The 23,698-nt window shown below is 38.8% G+C and overlaps 2 protein-coding genes across 3 annotated transcripts in view; one reads left to right on the plus strand and one right to left on the minus strand.

Annotated features, from left to right (window-relative positions):
- The window catches only part of LOC131958238 (uncharacterized), a 38,087-nt gene extending 16,945 nt beyond the window's left edge, over positions 1-21,142 (plus strand). The window contains exons 2-10 of the mRNA XM_059323140.1: positions 4,027-5,367; positions 14,312-14,458; positions 15,344-15,500; positions 16,377-16,686; positions 16,814-16,877; positions 17,555-17,694; positions 18,336-18,447; positions 18,914-19,048; positions 20,138-21,142. Coding sequence (XP_059179123.1) covers positions 4,027-5,367; positions 14,312-14,458; positions 15,344-15,500; positions 16,377-16,686; positions 16,814-16,877; positions 17,555-17,694; positions 18,336-18,447; positions 18,914-19,048; positions 20,138-20,283 — 2,552 coding nt within the window. The 3' untranslated portion in view covers positions 20,284-21,142. The remainder of the gene's footprint in view (positions 1-4,026; positions 5,368-14,311; positions 14,459-15,343; positions 15,501-16,376; positions 16,687-16,813; positions 16,878-17,554; positions 17,695-18,335; positions 18,448-18,913; positions 19,049-20,137) is intronic.
- A 2,434-nt stretch (positions 21,143-23,576) lies between these two features.
- The window catches only part of LOC131958231 (uncharacterized), a 4,366-nt gene continuing 4,244 nt past the window's right edge, over positions 23,577-23,698 (minus strand). For both annotated transcript variants that reach the window (XM_059323129.1, XM_059323128.1), the window contains exon 6: positions 23,577-23,698. This exon is cut by the window's right edge and continues 985 nt beyond it. The gene's annotated coding sequence lies outside the window, so the exon portion shown is untranslated.

The raw sequence follows: 23,698 nt of genomic DNA on the forward strand, positions 1-23,698 counted from the left end.
TAATGATAGCACTGTGTGATCTGTTTGATTGTGACCCATTTAACCAGGGAAAGGTAACTCTCAACTCGGTCTTTGTTTCTATTGTTAGGTATTGTTTTTAAGACCGTATAGACATTTTTTTTTTACTTTCTCGTATATACGAAGTATAGAAAAAGTCTTGTAATTGTGCAAAAAAAATCTCGACGTTTTACACCTCACTGATACGGAAAAACATAATTTTGCAATCTTGTTTATAGTTGTGTAACTGGACTTTTGATTTTTATTTTATTATTCAAAAGATGATTCTCTTTTTGTAGTAAGCATTTCTTTTATTTCACCCTCTATCGTATAATATACAATAATAATTTATGTAATTAATGACCTTTTAGGAATTGTTGATATTAATAAATGAAGGTATTGATTCAAATTCATCGCTTTAAAATTGTATATAGATCTATGTTGATCTATTTAAAACTATAACTTATATAAACTGTGTTTCACTCTGTACCATGTTTACATTAGTTAGCATGTGGGGCTATTTTCTTAGTTTAAACTTGATTAGATCAGTCCAACTTGACCCAGATTTTCAAGGCAGATAAATGGGTTAGTTAATTCAACGTAATCACTGCTATAAAACTGAGAATTATATCGAACGATTGACTATACAACTTTGGATTCAATTAACTCGTGCTTATGTTCTGTCCAGTTTCATGGTGAAATTTTGAATTTTTATACGGTAATTATTTTATATATAGCTCATGACAAAGGACTTTAAATCTAACTGTCTCTCTCTTCCCCCCTCCCCCCCCCACTCTCCTTATATTTCATTTGTTCCGAAGGGGACATCAACTAGTTGACGAGAATGTTTCCTTCATTATTGTTGACCTGGATACAAAATAAAAATCGTGGTTTTTCTGTTTTGCCTTCATAGCGGCCGTAAAAAAACTTAAAAGAATGTTACCGTTATTGGACAAATCGATTGAAATTAAGTTGAAATTTTAAAGCACGGGTTCCCAACCTGGGGGTCGCGACCCCCCTGGGGGTCGCGAAGGTCTTTCTGGGGGGTCGCCAACTGGTATACTGAACCTTAGTAATTTGAAACAAAACATAAATATTTAGAAGAATTTTTGAAATTCGGCTTCATTAACATCACTGGAAATGTAATAGAGAAGAAACAAAGCGCACTGTACAAAGCTGTTCTCAGTCACGAATCTATGAAATCTTCAAAACTAAAACGTCATTTGAGACAAGTCATTCGGAACACACCAAAAAATATATGGTCGTCGATAGGAAGCTAGTTGCAAACGCCAGAGACTTGATCGAACAGGAAGTTTTCACCAGCATTAGTGCAAGCATCAAATGAAGTCGCGATAGAAAATGCCAAGCAAAAAAAAAAAAAAAAAAAAAAAAAAAAACACAATAGGAGAAAATCTCATCAAACGCTGCATGTACGTTAATGTTAAAGAACACATTTTTATTGAAATTAAGCTTTCACCATTGTTTGCTTTTCAAGTTGATAAATCAACAGACGTGAGTTCGTGTTCGCAGTTGCTGGTCTGTGTCTACATTCATGCGGATGATAGCAAAGAAGAGTTGCTCTTTTATGAAGATAGCATGGAGAAAATAAATACCTTTTTTGAAATTGGATGATTAAAATGGGTTAGAACGGCTGTGGGGGTTTGTACGGATGGTGCGCCATCTATGTTTAGCTCAAAATCGGGCTTTCAGAAAACAGAAAAGATTTAGCTCCCTAACCACTGCCCTAACCAATCGACATCAAGAGTCTATTGCTAGTATAAGTCGTAAATTATATAAAATCTGGAGCCTTCAAAGAACTGCGCAAAAACATTAATATAGATCAAGAGGTTCTGCTCTTCTACACTACAGTACGCTGACTGTCAAACGAAATGTTGTAAATTGTGTTTTTGAATTGAAATCTAAAATCAAATTGTTCTTGGAAGTGCAAAGGAAACAAAACTTTTGGTATACTTAAAACGACATAGAGAAGTTGGAGAGAGTATCATACCTAGCAGATGTGTTCGAACATCAAGATAAGCTTAACCTGAAGCTTCAGGGAAAATGAACGAATATTATAACTTTCCATGATAATCTCGGGGCATTTTTATCAAAGCTGCAAAATCGGTAAAGAAGATAAATCTGGGAAATATTGTAAATTTGAGAAACTCTGCGGTGTGGTAGATGAATCTGATTGTGAGGTAATTAAATTTTTGAAAGAAGCGATTTCTAGGCATCTTGAATCTCTTGAAAACGAACTGCATCGCTATTTCTCTGAGCTGAAAAAAGTAGAATCTACATTTACGCATTACTCATTCTCTTCTTCCCTTGATGTTGCCAGCATTCCCGATGAATTACAAGATGCATTCTTTGATTTGCAGAATGATTCCGAGTAAGATGAAAAACTGCAGACACAATTTTGGTGTAGTATTCACCATTCATACCCAAACGTAAAACTGATTGACTTTTCGAGAATATATTTTCAACACTATTCTTCGATTAAAAACAAAATTAAGATAATTATAATGACATAGGTTGACGTTAACAAAAATTTGTTTTAATTAAAAACGTAACCACGAAGGTTTAGTGAATAGTATGCAATTTTACTCATGCTATTAAAACAGTTATCAAGAGTAGTTCGAATTGAAAGTCTATTAGAAAATATTATTTTAGTGCTTATTAATTTCCACACTAATTTCGGCTTTTTAATTCTTTGGGGGTCGCGGGTCACTTACTTTTTATAAAAGGGGGTCGCCACTCGAAAAAGGTTGGGAACCACTGTTTTAAAGTTTCAACATTTTATATTTTAAGATTCAGTGATATAAAAGTGGCAAAGAAGACAAGCATTCATTGGCTGTATGGAAACTCCGTACAAATCGTACTTTTTCCTCAAAACTCACCCCATAATTTATAAAAAAATACACTATCAAGCCATTTTTACTTTCTCTTATACGAAGTATAGAGGAAGTATTGTAATCGTGCAAAGAATCTCGACGTTTTACACCTCTGTGAGTCGGAAAAACTTAGTTTTGCAATTTTGTCTGTATGTCTGTGTGTGATGTGTGTCTATGAACAGGATAACTTGAGTACCGTTATAAATCGTGTCTATATCACTAGTTGCCATCCCCCGTTAGTATATTCGAAAAAGTTTAGGGGAGATCACTCCCGCTTTATTATGTACATTTTCAGTGACAAAATTGTGTTTTTAGCTTCTTTTTTAAAAATTTGTTTAGTTACCGAAAATATAAAAAATATCAAATACATCAAATTTTCACTAAAGTCTAACAAAAAACAAACAGTCAGAACTGTATTTATGTTATAAATGTACATAAAATTTAAATATTTTTGTCTTTTCTAACAATATCTAGACTTCTCGTTTGGGTTATCTCCCATTTTATTATTGTGTATATTGACCATTTTTTAAATTACGTTTAGATAGAAAATACTAAATGCCTGCATTGTCGTCAGAAACTAATTTATTTGGAACGTTTAAAGAACGTTACTGCATTAGACATTTGTTTCACTTGCAAAATTGTATTCCAAACTCAATTACCCACAGATAGATATTAAGTTGTAATCATGAAAAAAGTGTGCGAAAAGCTCTGTGATCCGATTAGTACTATAATTTCAGTTGTTTGCCTCTCACAAAAAAAAACAGTTACGGCTATTGGAAGAGTCCGTTGTCAGACACCTCCCTCCCCCTCCACACACACCCCCCCCCCCCCCCACCCTGATCTGGGTGTTTGGGCGGGCTATTGAACGTGTTTTATGTGAGGGATATCAATAGGGCTTGTAAGTCTACGGTATCGAAATTTACAAGCTGCATAGTACGAGAACGAGAAGTTGTGACCTACTTACAAGCCCTATTGTCAGTGTTAGTGAGGATACGTTAACATTATATTTCAGTGACTATTTGACTGACATCACTTGTCAGTGACAACAGTGACAGTCGGTGATACTTTACGCTAATGGCTTTATATCACGTGAACATTGTCCATATATTTTTATATTTTTGTTTTTGTTTTTTTTCAGACTCCGACGGGGCTGAGAGCCAGACGTCGCAGGCAGAAGCTTATCTCAAGGACATTATAGCCGGATCTAGCCAGTTCTCGACGGCTGTTCCTGGTCAGCTGTCACCAGCTGCCCCTGGTCAGTTATCACCAGCTGCCTCTGGTCAGTCCTCGTCAACTGTTCCTGGTCAGTCTTCGTCAGCTGCCCCTAGCCAGTTCTCACCAGCTGCCTCTGGTCAGTTCTCACCAGCTGCATCTGGTCAGTTCTCGCCCAGACGACTCAACCCATTCGACTTCCCCAGCTCGTACGTCGCCCAGCAGCCGCAGGACGATCGATCACGTGACTTTGACCAGCTCAGTTTCGGCGACCCCACGTTCATCAGCAGCTATTTCCAGACGCCTGGCGCGGTCACTGCTTCTCCCTTGACCGGCGCTCCCCCCAGACAAACAAACGCCCCCCATCAGAACCCCGCGGCGCTTCTGGCCCCGGCTGTGCCGGACACCAAAGGACCGAGCTCCAGCAGCCCAGCATCTGTCCCTCGGGCTCCACTCTATGGGGGCGAGAAGAACCTCAGCCCACCCGGTCCTGGTGAAATCCCCGGATGTAGCGCTGAAAGCCAGCGTAACAGTTTAATCATACCAGTGGTCCATCGCGATTTTATACTCGAAGACTACACGTCGGCTCACAAACCTGCTGGAGAGGCACGTTCAGCCGACGCCGTCCCGCCCACAACCGCCGACACTCAGGTCTACACAAACAGACACGGACTACCCAGCATGACAGAACGTACCTCCGGTTTGCGATTGGTAGACACGCGGAACTCAGCCATCGTGGATTTATCAAGGACGCGCATCTCAACCGACGGCTACCCGAGTGCTAATGCCGATGCTCGACGCGAGGAGGACGACGAAGAAGAAAACGAGGAAGAAGATTCACCGCTGTTGGATAATATGAACTCACGCCGCGCGGCTGGCCGCTCTAGCGTGCCGCGCCGCGCGGCGGTTGGACCGTTCGTCAATTTCGCTGGGCCAGACCGGGGTCTCACATCCAGCGAGACCGCTTCCCCGAGCATGACCAAATCCTACACGGAGCGGGACTGCTTGACGGCGAGCGGCCCGGACTCGGCGTCCAACGGGTCCGTTGTGGGCAGGCACGGGGTCAAGCCCCAAGCGGCCAGTACTCTCTGGCTGAGGAATTCCTACGGCGAGTACAGTCCCTTGGCCGAGGCCGGCGCGAGTGACCGGGCCTTGACGTGGCGTCATTGCCACAAGAAACGGCCAGCGCTGACGGATAAACTAGCGCTGCGTCAGCTGGTGTCCGTGGTTGTGTTGTGTGTCCTCTTCATGACCGGCGAGGCTATAGGTGAGCAGGTTTTTTTTTTTGCTTTTGTTTTTTTGTTCCGGTACAAGTGTGCCTGTCAACACCTAAAGGTATGGTATCCACACCTGCTCTTGTGCTGATTTACAGCTGACAGTGTGATTATCCTGAAACACGAGCTTACCCCGACACTAGCCAAGCTGCTGTTCTCACGGACATGAATAATTCGCACAGTTTATGTCGTCATCAATATCGACAAAACAATCCGAACGGTAGGCCACGCACCACTGGCTTCAGCTCACCTGTGATTAAATTACTCGTATACAAGGATTACCGTTTTCCAATCAGAGCTGTCTTCTGTTAGAATCTGTAGCAGAGTTTCTTTGGGCATTTATCATGGAGGACTCTGTCTCCCCCCAACCCGGAAATTTTAACTGTGCCCCTCCCCCTCGTCCTCCTGGGAGTTTCAAGTGCGCCCCCCCCCCCTCCCCCACCTTGCAATTTAAAAAAAAAAAATTCTTATTTGTAGCCCACGCCCCAATTGCGTGTAACACCTTGTGTCATACCGGTCCCTCCCCATCTCATTAAAGTGTTGAATGTATCAAATAGATCTAGATGTAATGCTAATCGAGACACCAGCATACGCTTATAGTGATTGTCGCTGTAATTTTCAATTTACATGCACACAACCTTGAATCGTCCAAAACTCCTCGCTGTTTTGACACCATCATGTCCTTCACATTTTAACTCAACTTATTTAAATCACTACATCAAAAAATGTATGTAATTTCATAATTCGAATTTGCCCTTACACCTTCCCCCGGGGCGGATTAAGTTTGGGTAGAATTTTAGTTTGGCGGCGCCTCAGTGGTTTGCGGTTATGATCCCCCAGAGAGATTGAGGGCCCTGCATAAAGGCCAGGGCTACTACTTGAATCTAAAGTTCAATCTGCATCAGGGGCGTTCTGCGGAACCCCCGCGGTTATGTAACCTGGATCGCCCAGGGCTCCACCATGAGCACTATGCCGCCTATATTCGTTTTAAAGACCGCCCTACACTAGGAATGTGGGTGGCTACTGCAGTCGATGACATAACCGAATCAGCGCACGGCGTTAGTACAACCAGTGGCTCCCACGAGCACCCCTGACACCTGGGCGTTTACCGAGTGGTGTTCTACCTCACCCTTGCGTAAGGTGATCAATATAAACTTAATGTTTTCATACAGCACACCGTGGGGCGTATGTGCGGTAATGTGGACAACCCCGCGCCCCAACTAAGATCCAAGACTAATGTAGTACCGACATTGTTTAATATATAAATCAATCGAGTTCTAATAAACCGAATAAACCGAAATCTTTAATTTGGTGTCTAGGAATAGCTGATGGTGGGTGCGAGGGAGGGATGAATGGATGTATTGATGACAACATCAAATATTTTATTTGATCAAATCGATCATTGATGCCACGACAATGCTACTTGCTAGAGTATCATAGTAAATCAGAATGAATACGATGACCTTAACACATTTTTTGTGGCCTCTTGTGCTAATGGAAGCGCAGGCTAGTGCTAGGGTAGGCGATAACAATTTTACAGAAATTTACAACTCTTTTTCAATAAATATATCGTGTCACGCGCTAGTTCCCTGTTTGTCTACAGCAGGCTCAGGGATAATTTTGTAGCAAGGAGAAGCCAAGATAGTTTAGTACCGTGGCAAGCGGCAAGATTTTGGTTTTCAAGAGATGGCGTCAAGATTATTTTGGTTTTTCAAAAAGCTTACAAGCCGCTGTCTAAGAGTATTCAATCAATCAATCACCACATAGTTTATTTTCTTATCTTTCTTCTTCTTCGTTCTTAATTTTTAGTGTTGGAAGGGATCGAGCCTTATCTTCCAGAGGGTTTGAACTCGAAACTTTTTTTTTTCGAATTTTATCAGCCATGAGCTTTGCCGACTCGTCCATGCTTCCATCACAATTAAGCGTTACGTGTCAACTGTTTATGCGCCATTGAGGCCATTGACTCCGATTTCAGCCTGCTTTTCTTTTTGGATGTGCTTCCATAGCCTTTGTCCAACCAAGAACAAACTACAAGGCAGCAGTTGTTTTGATTTTGGAGTTGGCTCTCCTAGAGGAGTGGCTGTCCCCAGCTAACGAGCGTCATCTTATGATATTCCTTCTGTCTCGGTTGTCTGCTATCTAAGTAGTTCTTCAACGGGCAGCCCAGTCTAATATTGAATGCCCTCAATCCAGTGACGTCCTTGTTTTCCCCTTCTTCTCTCTCCTGGCTCCGTGCCTTGTGTTATTGTTTTGGGTAGGCCGTTGGCTCATGTGACATGCCCTTACCATCTCAATTTTTACTTATTTTGACAGCTCATATAAGGAGATTTTTTTTTTTACTCGCGGACAGTTTTTAGCCCTTGTCGTGCGAGTAGAAACTGACCGATCGTTTTTCCGTATGACCGATTCATTTCCCCAGGTCTATGGAAAAAATTAGCCAGATGTACAGAGCCAAAGTACCCTAAAATTGTTTTGAAAATAGTCATCGTTTTAAACCAAAATAACTATTCATATGGGGAATTCGGATTGGTCACTGCTAAAGGCTCTCCGAAGTTTTCCCGAAGATAATACAGCTCTCGTGTGACAGGCATGCACATACCATCTCAATTTTACTTGTTTTGACTTTGGTTAGTAGACTCCAAAAGGGACCTATGCGTGTGGTGTGTCTAGGGCTAAGTTGTCGTATGGCTGGATGCCTTCTACCACAGCCGGATACCTTCTACCACAGTAATTTAAATAGTAGTGTATAATTTATTTTCTACTTTTTAGTGCATTAATACATGAAAGCTTGTTATTAAAACGTTTTTAATGAACTTTTTTTACATGACTAATAAAAGCTTGTTATTAAAACGTTTTTTATGAAAAAAGTTTTAGTACTTTACAGTCATGCTTTTATTTACAATAGAGTAACATGACTAAAAACCATTGCGCAGCTATTGAGCGTGATGACGCGCTTTTGCCATGATGACGCGTGTGGATAGAACTGCCTACTAATTTGCATAAAAAATTAATCAGGCGACCAATTAAGTCAAATTTAATGTCACGATGCATTGTCTTCTTGCTTTGACCCACGTACCAATTAAGAACCGTATGTCAGAAGTGCCTGCAATTTCGCTCGGGCGTTTCGATCTAGACAGACAGACTGACGACAGAGGAAGTGAGTTAAATAAAAGCTTGTAAAAAAGCAGAAACGGGCAGATAAAAAATACATGCACATGTGTGTGTGTGCGCGCGTGTATGCGTGCGTGTATGCGGCGCGTGTGTGTGTATTGATAAGATCAAATATTCAATATTGTGTATTTTGATTGGTTCTCTTGGTTAATTTCGTTCTTTGTATATTTGTATCTTCCCGGGTTCCCAGAAAAATGCGCAACAAGAAAACAGCGCTGCGGAAAAATGCACAAACAGAAAATGCGCTTTCAAAAAAATGCGCAAATACAAACTAGTTATACTTGCATTTTCCTGCATGTATGTTTAGAATCCGTCGTGTGCTGTGTTGTAGTCTGTACATCGATCTGGACGTATTTTCCTGTTGTCTCCTTATGGGCTCATTAGCTTGGGTTAAATGATTTAATGAGCTGAAGCTGCTTACCTCATTAGCACCCGCATACATTAATTGTGTTTCTTCCGTCGTGCGACATATATTTTAACAGATATACGTTGAACCTTTAGGATTTTAAAAACAGTGCTAAACCTATTGGGTGTTTAACTGTTCGTTGAACCTCTAAGACTTTTAATCATTGTTAAACTTTAGTATTTTAAAAACAATGTTAAACCTATTGGATGTTAAACAGTTAAACCTCTATGTTAAACCTTTGGGACTTTAAACGTGTAAATGTTAAACCTCCAGGACTTTAACAACTAGGACTTTAAACAGTTAAATCTCCAGGACTTTATATAGATAAACCTTAAACCACTTAGACTTAGATTAACCTCTCTGTCTTTAAAGATATTAACGTTAAATTTTCGGGGACTTTAACCAGAGAAATGTTAAACCTTGTGGACTTTAACCAGAGAAATGTTAAACCTCGTGGACTTTAACCAGAGAAATGTTAAACCTCGTGGACTTTAACCAGAGAAATGTTAAACCTCGTGGACTTTAACCAGAGAAATGTTAAACCTCGTGGACTTTAACCAGAGAAATGTTAAACCTCGTGGACTTTAATCAGAGAAATGTTAAACCTCGTGGACTTTAACTAGAGAAATGTTAAACCCGTTGAGCTTAAACCAGATAAACCTCTAGAATTTCGATGAACTCCAAGGTATTTAAAGAGATGAACGTTAAGGACTTTTAACAGATTACTGTATAATCCCGGAGCAAAATGTAACTAAACATCAAGCAACATTTGTTGTTTTAGATGAGTTGAAATGTTTTACAGAATCTATGGAACACCTGACCAAACATTAGGCGACATTTGTTGTTTTAGATGAGTTGAAATGTTTTACAGAATCTATGGAACCCCTGACTAAACATCAAGCAACATTTGTTGTTTTAGATGAGTTGAAATGTTTTACAGAATCTATGGAACACCTGACCAAACATTAGGCGACATTTGTTGTTTAGATTAGTTCAATGTTTTACAGAATCTATGGAACCCCTGACTAAACATCAAGCAACATTTGTTGTTTTAGATGAGTTGAAATGTTTTACAGAATCTATGGAACCCCCGACCATAACATTTGTTTAGATGAGTTGAAATGTTTTACAGAATCTATGGAACCCCCGACCATAACATTTGTTTAGATGAGTTGAAATGTTTTACAGAATCTATGGAACCCCTGACTAAACATCAAGCAACATTTGTTGTTTTAGATGAGATGAAATGTTTTACAGAATCTATGGAACCCCTGACTAAACATCAAGCAACATTTGTTGTTTTAGATGAGATGAAATGTTTTACAGAATCTATGGAACCCCTGACTAAACATCAAGCAACATTTGTTGTTTTAGATGAGATGAAATGTTTTACAGAATCTATGGAACCCCTGACGTGTGCATTAGCTGTGGTGGGTCTGGCCCCGGAAACAATGCAGTAAAGGTTGACACACCCACGTAGATAGATGCAATAGAGGATTGTCATTGTGTCGTGTTAACTATCTATTTCCGTTGTTCTTCAATGTTTCTACCCCATTAAACTCTCCATTATTTACACATTAAACTTTGAGGAAACAGTGAAAGTTGAAACTAGTTGACCTCTTCCTGAGCTTTTCCACCACCCCCCCACCCCCCAACCCCGCTCGGACGAGTTAGTTATAAATAGAAAATATATACTTAAACCTTTGTCTTCGTATCCGGAAGTTTCATGTGCCCCCCCCCCCTTCCACCTCGCCTACCCCTCGCAAGCCCACCCATCTCCACTCCCTTCGGATGAGTTCGTTTATAAATAGAAAATAATACTAAAACTATTGCAATCACTAAGTGCTACTCACGCGGTGCGGAAACTCGGTGTCAGTCTCACACTGTTGACAATGTACATGCGTACTTTATGTACCTAAAATATGGCTCCATTTTGTCTCGCGAGACACTGGGTGCACCCAGAGAATAGGAATCTAAGGGACGCGTACCGGGGCATTAGGTGAAGATTTATGGGTCGCTCATGCATCGTGGTCACTCTCTCGACATTAGCTGGTGTATTTCAAGGCATGCTAAGCAATACCCGCGGTACCAGCGTCGGTTGCAGGAGTTGCCGAAAGGGAACCAGAGTTGTTGTTCCTATCGCCTAAGGGGCACCACTCCTGTTAGATTTCGTAGTTTTCACTCCTAGATGGGTTGCTGCCCACATGTATCGAGTCTTATCTGCCCGGTGGTTCGAATTCAGGACTTTTTGGATTCGTCATAAGTATGGGTAATATACATATGTATATACAGGTAGGATAGATGATATACATATATACAAATATACATAAACACACGTATATTATGCATACAACTGCTTGGGTTCAGATCAGCTCTAGCTGTCGAGTCGCATTAACCCTATTTCACTATCGTATATATCATTAATAACATTAATCATGTCAGATCTACCATATTGGCAAACCGCTCCAACCGAATAAAAAAATATTTATCGGATATGGGTCAGCATCGAATTACAACATACAGTTTCTAATTTAATTAATAACATCTCAGCCAATTTGCCAGTCCTCTTGGCAACCTGTCCAGGACAAAAAAGGATCTGGAGAAATGCCTCCGACAAAAGGGTCCCGTCTCATGACCTAGATTCACTCGTTCAAGGTAGTGTGCTATTTGCTAAGTGATTGAAAAAGGTGAAAGCCACTCACTGTACTTTAAGTGAGTGTTCTGTTCTTTTTTTAAGAGAATAAGTTTATCCAATATTTTTCGGGGTTTCCCTGTTTCTCAGAACTTTGAGCCGTTGTGTAAACAACGATTTATTTCATGCTTTGGCGGGTCATTCCGTGTTATCTACATAATGCTTAGTTTTTTTTCTATACAAAGATTTATAAACAAAGGTTCCCTTCAATAAAGATTGCGTTTTAGCGTTTAATAATTTCGACATCTTTCCGCCTCCCTCTCCCTTTCCTTACTTGTAAGTGCTGTCAGCTGTCTGACACTAAGCCTTTAAGACCAAGCATGTCTAATCTGTAAAACATGTAATGGTGAATGTTAAACTAAGCTCACAACTTTTTGGTGTCGGGTATCGCCCATCTGTGCTTAATGACCTGCTTATCTCAAACTGGTTATTGATACAAAGCATGTTATTCTTAGTGCAGTTTGAAATGTGTCGTCGCTGTGATGCCCCCCCCCCACCCATCTCCAGGGGCGGATTTAGCTTGAGCGAGCCACCCCCCCCCCTCCGATGATAATGTTTTGGGAACATATAGATACCAGTTTAATTCGTTCCTTAACATTGCTCGTATATCGAATAGCTCGTATCTCAAAGCAATTTTTTACATTGAAATGTAATGCCATTAATCCCTTCCAACCCCACCCGAAATGCCACCCCAGTTATTTAATCGGGGGCCCCTGACCGCTGCCCTCTCAGCCCCCCCATAAATCCGCTACCCCCCCCCCCCCCCCCACACACACACACACCTCCACCTCTCTCTTGTACAGGCATGGCCGGCTGAAGCAATGCTCACAAGTCAGACAAACCACATGAGGATGAAGAGTCGAGCGTTTCTCTCCCTCATTCGTTTCGATGTAGCTTCGATAGTTAATATAAAAACATTAATCTAACTCTCAGGGCGGTTTCCCCCATAATACTTCCAGGGGAAGTAATTCATCAAGTTGTGGTTACAGCAACAAAGGGTTCTTATCCCTGACTCGGCCACTTTTACCCGTTGTCACACGCCATTAAAAAAAAAAACATGACGTATTTTGTGTTGTCATTAGGGATGGCGCCGTGTCAAAGTTTAAGGGTCATCTGTTTAAAAAAATATGTTTATACGCACTCCCTCCTCCTGTCCACACGAGTTCACTTTGGACACCACCCCCCCCCCCCCTTCCCCTACGTCAACGTTGATTATTTTACTTCTCTGTAGTGTTACTTGCATTGGTACCTGAATAAGTTTCGTGTAAGTTTACAGTGGGTACTGACACCTGTTCCTGTTTATCGCTCTCTTACCGCTGACATTATTTTATAAATTGTTATATCGATACCGTGATTTAACTACCCGCCGAGTTGCAGTTTTTTTTAACTGTATCAGACCAAGCATTAATTAGCTCACCTACGGTTTAGTTTGATCCAGTTGATCCGGATTTAACATCACGGTGTGTATTTTGGCAGTTTACTGGACGATACGGTCAGAGTTTCTTCCAGACATCTCTTCGGGGGAGGGGGGGGGGCGGCAAAGCCCCATCCGAAAATCTTTTACCGCCCCCCCCCCCGAACGAAATGAAATTTATATAATTTATATAGAAAATATATACTTTTAACAGTGTCCGCCCCCCCCCCCCCCCGAAGAAAGTCTACCGCCCCCCGAAAATTCCAAGTGCCCCCCCCCCCCCCCGGAGAAAAAAGTCTGGAAGAAACGCTGGATATGGTCTTGTTACTGATGATCAAATTTTTTTTTTTTAAATCGATGATTTTGATGCCCCAAATATCGGGGGATAAGCTTTACACTGGAAGCTTGTGGATTAGAGGATAACGGGAGAATACCCTCACCCTTATACACAAACACACACACATCGTGAATACCACCACCACCCTCTTCCCCCCACACATACATCGTGAACAACACCACACACACACATGTCGTGAACACCACCCCTCCCCCCACATCGTGAACACCACCCCTCCCCCACATCGTGAACACCACCCCCCTACAAACACACATAGTGAAACCACCACCCCCCCCCCCACTCACACATCGTTAACACCACTCCCCTACACACACACATCGTTAACACCACACACATGCGCATGGTGATCAACAATACCCCACACACATAGATATCGTTAGTACCACGCACACACACATCGTGAACACCACCACCCCACACTCACACAGCACACACTCACAACGACCAGAGAAAGCCCAGATGCCACTTACAAGAAGATCATATAACGAAAGCAGGTAATATAAAAAAAACATTAAACACTCCTTAACGATTTATTTATAGCCCCTTTCCCTACCACCATTATGATCCGTGAATATATTGTGAACTCCAGTGATATACGTATATATATATATATATATATATATATATATATATATATATATATATATATATATATGGCTGGTAAGTAGGTCACCAACCAGTTCTACGGCTCAATAAAACCTGCATGAGCCATAGAACTTGTTGGTGACCTACTTACCAGCCCTATTGTTTGGTTTCTCTCGTGCTTTGTTGTCTTCAGGATTGCAGTCGTGTCACTTTGACTTAGTTTGACCTTTAGGATAATTTGACCTTACTGTGACCTTTGTGTTGTGTGACCTTGAAATGGCGTGACCTTGTATTACTTATATTCTTATCAGGCGGCGCCTTGTCCAACAGCCTGGCCTTGTTTACGGATGTCCTTCACCTTGGCAGTGACCTTGTGAGCTTCATCATTAGCCTGATTGCCATGTGGCTCTCCAACAAGCCGGCAACAAAAAGGATGTCCTTTGGCTACCACAGGGCTGGTCAGTGGCTTACATCAGACCTATAGTTTCATTACAGAGTTGACCAGCGGCTCTTACATCAGACCTATAGTTTCACCGTACATTACACATTACAGTTTCATTACAGAGCTGGTCAGCGGCTCTTACATTAGACCTATAGTTTCATTACAGAGCTGGTCACTGGCTTACATTAGACCTATAGTTTCATTACAGAGCTGACCAGTAGCTCTTACATCAGATTTAGTGCAATGACCATCTGCTTATGCTATCTCGCAACAGCTGACCATGTCACATGAATGCTCATGGTCAGTTCATTCCACAGCAATTCTATTGGTTCTAGTTGACCAAGGTCCAGCTGACCTAGACTACCTCTCACTTATCTACAACCTATATTTAAATCTTGTATCATCACACTAAATCTACACATTAAATCTATCCCTACACTAAATCTGTACCAATCTATCCCTACACTAAATCTATCCCTACACTAAATCTATACAAATATATCCCTACACTAAATCTATACAAATATATCCCTACACTAAATCTATCCCTACCCTAAATCTATCCCAACACTAAATCTATCCCTACACTAAATCTATCCCTACACTAAAGCTGTACAAATTTATCCCTACACTAAATCTGTACCAATCTATCCCAACACTAAATCTATCCCAACACCAAATCTATCCCAACACCAAATCTATCCCAACACTAAATCTAATCCAACACTAAATCTATCCCAACACTAAATCTAATCCAACACTAAATCTAACCCTACACTAAATTTATCCCAACACTAAATCTAACCCTACACTAAATTTATCCCAACACTAAATTAGTACCAGTCTCCCTTGACACCCATCTCTACCCATTGTGCCTGGTTTACCTCAAGTTTTCTTGTAGAGGTGATGGGTGCGCTGTTGAGTGTGTTCCTGATCTGGTTGGTCAGTGGTGTGTTGTGCTACATCGCTGTAGAGAGGATCATGCAGGGGCACTACATGGACGTCAAGCCTGATGAGATGTTGATTACGGCCTCGTTAGGCGTGCTGTTTAATTTTATGTGAGTACTCCATTAGATGTTCCCATTCATTTCTGATGCTTGTGCAAATTAAATTAGTCTGTATTCAACACCTTGGGATGGTATGTTTGAATGGTTGAGGGCAAGACTTGTTAAGTCAGAAGTCTGGAGTTTGAATCCTTGGCTTGAGTCTCAATGACATTCCTGAGCCCACCCAGCTATGATGGGTACCTGACTCACATTAGGAAAATGAAAGGCGGCTTGGTCTTTTGCTGAAAATACTATCCCTTCATATGCCGAGGTCGTGGGACGGATTGGTCTAGCGGTAGAGAGCTGGACTGCTAACACGTAAGTCTCGAGTTCAAATCCGGGTTCAAGTCAGTAGACCGTCCCTGAGTCCACCCAACTCTGATGGGTACCTAACTCACGTTAGGGAAAGTAAAGGCAGCTGGGCATAGTGCTGACCACACTATCTCTTCATATGCCGAGGTCACAAAAACAAGTGAACTCAGGTTTAAAAGGGAAACTTTACTTTTTTATGCCGAGGTCATCGAAACAGGTGAACTCAGCCTCCTATGGTCCATTGAAAGCAAGGTCAAAAAGGGTAACTTTCTACCCACTTCTGTTTTATATTGTTTGGGCTCTGAATGTACACAGCCATGACATTGACATGCATCTGACTTCAGTCATGGAATGCATGTAAATTTGCCCTAAAACTACAATTTAGAATGATTGTTATAATGATTGTCATAATGATTGTCATAATGATTGTTATAATGAATGTTATAATGATTGTCATAATGATTGTTGTTGTAATGATTGTTATAATGATTGTTATAATGATTGTTATAATGAATATTATAATGATTGTTATAATGATTGTTATATGATTGTTAATTTTCAATGTTCTATTTTTAGAATGGGGTTTGTCCTTCACTCAGAGGTCTGCTGCGGCAAAGCTCACAGCCATAATAAATTTGGCCATGGCCATTCTCATGGGGGCGGCCACGGCCATGGCCACTCCCACAGCCCCTACCCCAAGGAACTGCTGGACGTTCCAAGTTCCGCCCCCGTAGAGGAGGAAGCTCCTAGCAACAGTGGTAGATACCAGCGGTTGCCGCCAGACAGTGAGTTTGATGCGTCGGGGCAGGCAATGAGGGATGTCAGCTCACAAGAGTTAGGTAATTGTTGCTGCTGGTTTTGTGGTCGTAGATGTCAGCTCACAAGAGTTAGGTAATTGTTGATGTTTGTTGTGATGGTAGAGGATGTGTGGATGTCACATCACAAGAGTTAGGTAATTGTTGATGTTTGTTGTGATGGTAGAGGATGTGTGGATGTCACATCACAAGAGTTAGGTAATTGTTGATGTTTGTTGTGATGGTAGAGGATGTGTGAGGGATGTCACATCACAAGAGTTAGGTAATTGTTGCTGCTGCTGATGTTTTGATGGTAGAGGATGTATGGGGGATGTCACGTTACAAGTTAGGTAATTGTTGCTGCTGGTGTTGTGAATTTTCTGATGATAGAGAGCATATGGGGAACCTCTAAGAATTTAGCCAGGATGCAAATGGGTTTTATGAGGACTTCTTGCAACTGCCCTAAATTGTCTTGCATTGGCGCCTGGTTTCTTAATCTTCTTCATTCTTAATTGTAATGTTGGACAGGCTTGCTTCCAACACAGTGAAGTATTATGTGCCAACTTGTTATGTGCCATTTTTGTTTTTGGATTTGCTTCAATAGCTTCTTTCCATCCAAAAACAAACTACAAGGCAGCAGTTGTTAGATTTTGGAGTTGTCTCTCTTGGAAGAGTTGCTGTCTCCGGGTTTCTAACTTGGGACTTTTTAGTTTAGCAATCATGAGTTTTACCGACCTGACCATGTCTGGTTTAAATAGTGAACAGCTTGTTCAGCCATAATCTTGTTGAGAGAGAGACAAATAGTTTTTGACTTTTGTTGTAAACAATATCTAATATTTACTTTTAACTTGTGACTTTCTAGTTATGCTTTTGACATTTGTTTTTAAATGAAATCTGATACCAGCTTTAAACTCACAGGTCAAATCTCGCTTAAAATGACAGTTTAAAATTTTGCTTTAGAAACCAGCCGAGATGTGAGTGATGAGGAAGCCCTACACAAGCACAAGAACATCAACGTGAGGGCGGCCTTCATCCATGTTGTAGGTGACATCATACAGAGCCTGGGTGTCCTTGTGGCGGCTCTGATCATCAAGTTTACTGTAAGCCTTGTTATTTGATGTCACCCGTAAATGTTACACAAATGACAGAAAGGGGGATTTTAGACTTTAGTGGTTATATCTTATATGGGGGGAGGGTTTTAGATACTCAGCATGTGTTGTACTGGTTGAGCCCAAGGATTATGGGGATAATTCATCTAAACTAAAATTATGTTAATTTTTAGGATTATGGACATAATTAACTTTAATGAGAATTATATTAAATTTTTAGGAATTACTGAGATAATTATTAATTATTATTAATTTAAATTAGAATTTGGTTAATCTTTTGGTGAGTTTGTAATTCTCGGGGGGGGGGGGGGGGGGGGGGGGGGTTAGAGATAGACTGGGAATTGGTTACATCATGTGTGGAGAAGTTGGAACTCATTATCTGAGTGTCTTTACAATTAGACTTCATTTTTGGTTCTCAACTCCAAATCAAATGACATTTTCTTTTCATCACAGCTTTTTAATATTTTTTAACAAATTAAAATAGTAATCATTATTACACATGATTAATGAATTTGTTTAAAGACAGATATATTTGAGTTAAAATTAATTACATCAGTTGGAATTTGATGAGTTTTATGTATAAATGTGTTCTCTGTCACTTGAATTGTATCTATAAATTGTTTGTTCCACAGCATGATGATAAATTTCGACTTGCCGACCCCATTTGTACCTTCCTGTTTTCTGTTCTTGTTCTCATCACCACCTTCACAGTACTGAGGGATGCCTTGCTGGTTGTTATGGAAGGTGGGTGCTATTGTTGTTGTTGGGGTACTGTAGTCTCATGGACAGTACTAAAAATACCACATACTATACTGCAACAACAATCATGTAAGAAATGGGGTATTTTTGTAGTGTTTTACTATTATGGAAGGCATGTGGTCTCATTAGAGTAGCACTGTACTAGGATAGAAATAGAATGTAGATCTATGTGACTATGTGGCTGTGGTTGTACTTGCTGAAAACCACTCACCAAACAAGCTGATTGTACAAAGTGCCTATAACCTAAAAGGCATTGGTAAACAATTTTTTAAAAGATTATCTCTCGTAATTAGTAATACTCAAACTCATTTAAATCAAATCTATATTTGTCTGTAAAATAGTTGAATATAACAAGGGTTTTAACAGAAGATTTTTTTTAGTGAATTTAAATTGTACAAAATGTATCCAATGATGATTCTCAAACATTTAAAAGTAAATTTTATAATTTCAGGTGTGCCCAGAGATTTATCATACGAATCACTGAAGCGTGAACTAGCTGCCATAGATGGCGTGGTGGCTGTCCATAGCCTCCATATATGGGCATTGACCTTAGACAGGAACTCATTATCTGTTCATCTGGCTGTTGGTAATTAACCATTTGTACAGCAATTCACATTTTTGTTCTCATCACAAAATTAGAAATTAAAAAGCAAACAAAATCTTTAAGTAAAAAGCAAACAAAATTTTAATGTAAAAAGGAAACAGAATTCTAAAGTAAAAAGGAAACAGAATTCTAAAGTAAACAAAATAAATGCTTTAAATCTTACCCTGGCAATAAATGTTCCACTATAGCTACTTTCAGCACCAACCATTTGAAAGTTATAGTAAAATTTTAATCTTTCTAAAGCACAAGAGTTTTTTTCCCCAGTTACATTGTTTATCTAACTGATTAAAACAGAATTTAATTTAAAAATTTTACAATTAAAAAATAAACACATGAAAAATGACTAGTTAAATCTTTAGTTTATTAATACTTAAATGAATCAAGAGTTAGTAGATTTTTTTTTAAGATAAATTGCTTATCTTTCCAATTAAAAAAAGTATTTATACAAGGCAGGCTTGGGTCAGTTCTGATTGCTATTTGAGGTTTTCCCAAAACATAAATATTTATTCTGTTTCATTGGCAGTGTTAATGACTTTTGTTAAAAATGTATTAGCTGAAGTACGAAGGTGCTCACTGGTGTACAGTTTTTAGACTAATGTTTTTAAAATATATTTTAAACTTATATATTTAAAAAACTTTTTAATTTCTCAAGATTACATATTAATTTTTGTATTCCCATTGTCTCCCTTATGTATGTTCTACCTTTACTTCCCATTGTCTCCCTTATGTTCTACTTTTACTTCCCATTGTCTCCCTTATGTATGTTCTACCTTTACTTCCCATTGTCCCCGTTATGTATGTTCTACCTTTACTTCCCATTGTCTCCCTTATGTATGTTCTACCTTTACTTCCCATTGTCTCCCTTATGTATGTTCTACCTTTACTTCCCATTGTTCCCCTTATGTTCTACTTTTACTTCCCATTGTCTCCCTTATGTATGTTCTACCTTTACTTCCCATTGTCTCCCTTATGTATGTTCTACTTTTACTTCCCATTGCCTCCCTTATGTATGTTCTACCTTTACTTCCCATTGTCTCCCTTATGTATGTTCTCTTCCCATTGTCTCCCCAGAAAACCCAAACCTCCACAGTCAGGTTCTGGCTGCAGCCACCAAGCTGGTCCAGGACAATCATCACTTCATCCACTCCACCATCCAGGTGGAGCTGTATGACGAGGTCACTACTAGGGATTGTGGGGAATGCCAGGCACTTGTGTAACTGTGAGGTCACCACTAGGGATTGCAGGGAATGCCAGGCACTTGTGTAACTGTGAGGTCACCACTAGGGATTGCAGGGAATGCCAGGCACTTGTGTAACTGTGAGGTCACTACTAGGGATTGTGGGGAATGCCAGGCACTTGTGTAACTGTGAGGTCACCACTAGGGATTGCAGGGAATGCCAGGCACTTGTGTAACTGTGAGGTCACTACTAGGGATTGTGGGGAATGCCAGGCACTTGTGTAACTGTGAGGTCACCACTAGGGATTGTGGGGAATGTCAGGCACTTGTGTAACTGTGAGGTCACTACTAGGGATTGTGGGGAATGTCAGGCACTTGTGTAACTGTGAGGTCACCACTAGGGATTGCGGGGAATGCCAGACACTTGTGTAACTGTTGTATGATAAGGTCACCTAAAGAGATTGTTGTCCTGTCTAGAGTTCATTCAACTATTCTACAGCTGTTTTCACACGTAAAGGGATGTTGAATTGTTTTTATGTAGTGCCTTCCTCTATCATCACCAAAAGATAAAACAGATATTTTTTTTGTAAATGTTAAACCATAATAATAAATTATTATACAGACTTTTATTAATTAGTGTAATTAAAATAAAAAATCTATTTTAAAAAACTTTTAAATGTACAAATTAGAAAATAGCAATGACACACAGTTTACTACTTCATTGCCTTCAAGTAATGCAGATTTTTTTTCTAAATAAACTAATAGACTTGTAATAAGTGTAAATATAAGAAGATATTAAACTAAATTAAAAACCTATTGTATGTACATAGAATGAAATGGCAAATTTAATATTTTGCTATCCCATAACATGTTGGCATAAAATGCAATCTTAAACTTAAGACATCCTCTTGCTGAGACATTAGAGACATCCTATGTGTCTTGATGAGACACCAAAAAGTGGAAGTTGCTGAGAGATCAAGAAACAAAAATATTAATGATTGCTCAAAATTCTTAAGCAATGTTTCTTGTTCAACCCAACCTCTTTATCAGTATCTGTTTATAACTTAAATAGAACAAGATACAGAAAAGATTCAAAAATAGAAATTAACCGTTGGATTTGTCATCAAAGTTTCTCCTTAACAATTTCAATGGGCTTACTGTATTTGTATGCCATGTTGAGTGTGTATCACAACTAACTCATGTTGTGGTGACTGATTTTTGTTGCTTAAATTCTGTGATGTTTCAAATTTGTTGTAAATGTTATTGCTGATAATGTAAATATTTTTTAGACATGCTCATGTTTGTAAAGTCATCCAATCAGAAAGGAGCATCAGGAAAATTTGATTTGTGATTGGTTGATGAAAAATAAAAATATCTATTTATAGTTATGTTCCATTTTAAATGGCAATAAAAACAATTTTTATTTGAATATTTTTTTTTATTTAACATTCAGATAATTACTATAAGTAATTGCTGCCGAGATTATTAATTTATCAAACACACAAGATTACAATTAGTTCTGTGGAATACTCCATTTTGTGTAGCAGTAATCACAAAACCAAAGAATCAAATATTGGCATTTTGTTTAAATTTAATGCTTGATATTTAAATTAATGGTCTGATTTTTTTAAAACTTTTAAAGTAGAACTTAAATATTCCTGAGCTTAAATCATTATAAATAGTGAAGCTAAACATGTAATCCATGTTGCAAACAGAAAAGTACCATTCCAACAACAGTAGTTAACACACGACACAACACATTTCTAAGAGTTTGTCATTAGAGCTAAACCATCCATATACAACACATTGCTAAAGTATAGATCTTGGTATGTCTGTATTGCTACATAACCCCAAGCTACTCAGTTTTTTAAACCTTTTTGGGCATATAAATTACCAATAATTTCAAAAGCTTAAAAACATTCCAATTAAAAAATATTTTTGGATACACTTTTTTCACTTGAGTTCCTGTTACTTAAATTATATTTTTTTAAATGCCTATCACACATGTACATCTAGCATCATGTTTTTAAAAATGCTGACTTTTTTTTTTTTTAAACTTGCATGATGTCTTCCATGTGATTACATACTTATGTGTTTCATTTGCAATTTTTTGCTGATGGTTTTTAAATCAATTGCTTTTGTTCACTATTTCTACAGAAAATCATATTTATTTATCAGTTGCAATATGAAATGAAAGGTTTTTTTTTTTATTAATGCAGATGATTGGTTTTTTTTTTTGGTTTTTTTTTTAATGAAATTTGACTTGTTTGTTCTGACTGACAATCAGAATTATTTTTGTTTTGTAAAAATGGCAGTTTACTTTTTAGTTTAACTTAGATGTCATATCATGGAAATATAACAAATAGGCCTATGAAAAATGAAACTTTGCTAATAATTTTTAATTTGTTAAGTAATGGAGCTGGCAAATGTAGCCATTAGTTCCACTGAACAGATTTTTTTCAGTCTTTTTTTTTTCTACTGGATATAAATCTAAAAATGGGAAATGATTATATGAGTTATACCCAGACAGTTCTGTGTAGAATAACAAAATATTCAACATAACTTTGATAGGAGGATTGATGTACTCAAGAAATTTGTTCAAAATGGCCCAAAATTTTTTTTTACTTCTAATGATATTCTATACATTATGTCATTGTAACATTTTTAAAAAAAATTAAAATAACATTTTACTTTGTTGAAATTAAAAATGAGAAGCAGAGCGATTTGATAACCGTTTTGATTTTTTTTTCTTTGTTTTGTTGTCTGTGATCAAAGTCTAGCTTTGTACTTAGTATTCTCTGTTATATGTGACCAAACTCTAGCTGATCAGTCTAGCATTGTACTTTGTATTCTCTGTTACTTTACATGTGATCAAAGTCTAGCTTTGTACTTTGTATTCTGTTACATGTGATCAAAATCTAGCTGATCAAAGTCTAGTTTTGTACTTTGTATTCTCTGTTACTTTACATGTGATCAAAGTCTAGCTTTGTACTTTGTATTCTGTTACATGTGATCAAAATCTAGCTGATCAAAGTCTAGCATTGTACTGTGTATTCTCTGTTACTTTACATGTGATCAAAGTCTATCATTGTACTGTGTATTAGGGAATGTAAAAGTGCCTGGTCATAGTACTGACCACATATGTCATGGTCAAGAAAGAGATGAACTCTACTTCATCTTCCCTATGAACAATCAGGTTTGGTAACTATTTTTTATACAATGAACATACAACATTCTGATACAAGTACTTAAGCTTTTAATAACTAACTTAAAAAATATCAGAAGCTAATATCAATCAAGTAAACGTTTTCAAAAATATAACACAACAGTTGTACACTTCATGACAATCTTTTATTTTAAATTCTTCCATAAAAATCCAAGAGTAAAATTCAGTGGCACAAAGTTTAAACACTTCTGCGTCATAATAGGAAATCATTTTAAACCATGATTTTCCT

Source organism: Physella acuta, unplaced genomic scaffold (assembly GCF_028476545.2).
Source record: "Physella acuta isolate Inbredline_101_S28 unplaced genomic scaffold, ASM2847654v3 ptg001304l, whole genome shotgun sequence".
NCBI lineage: Eukaryota > Metazoa > Mollusca > Gastropoda > Physidae > Physella > Physella acuta.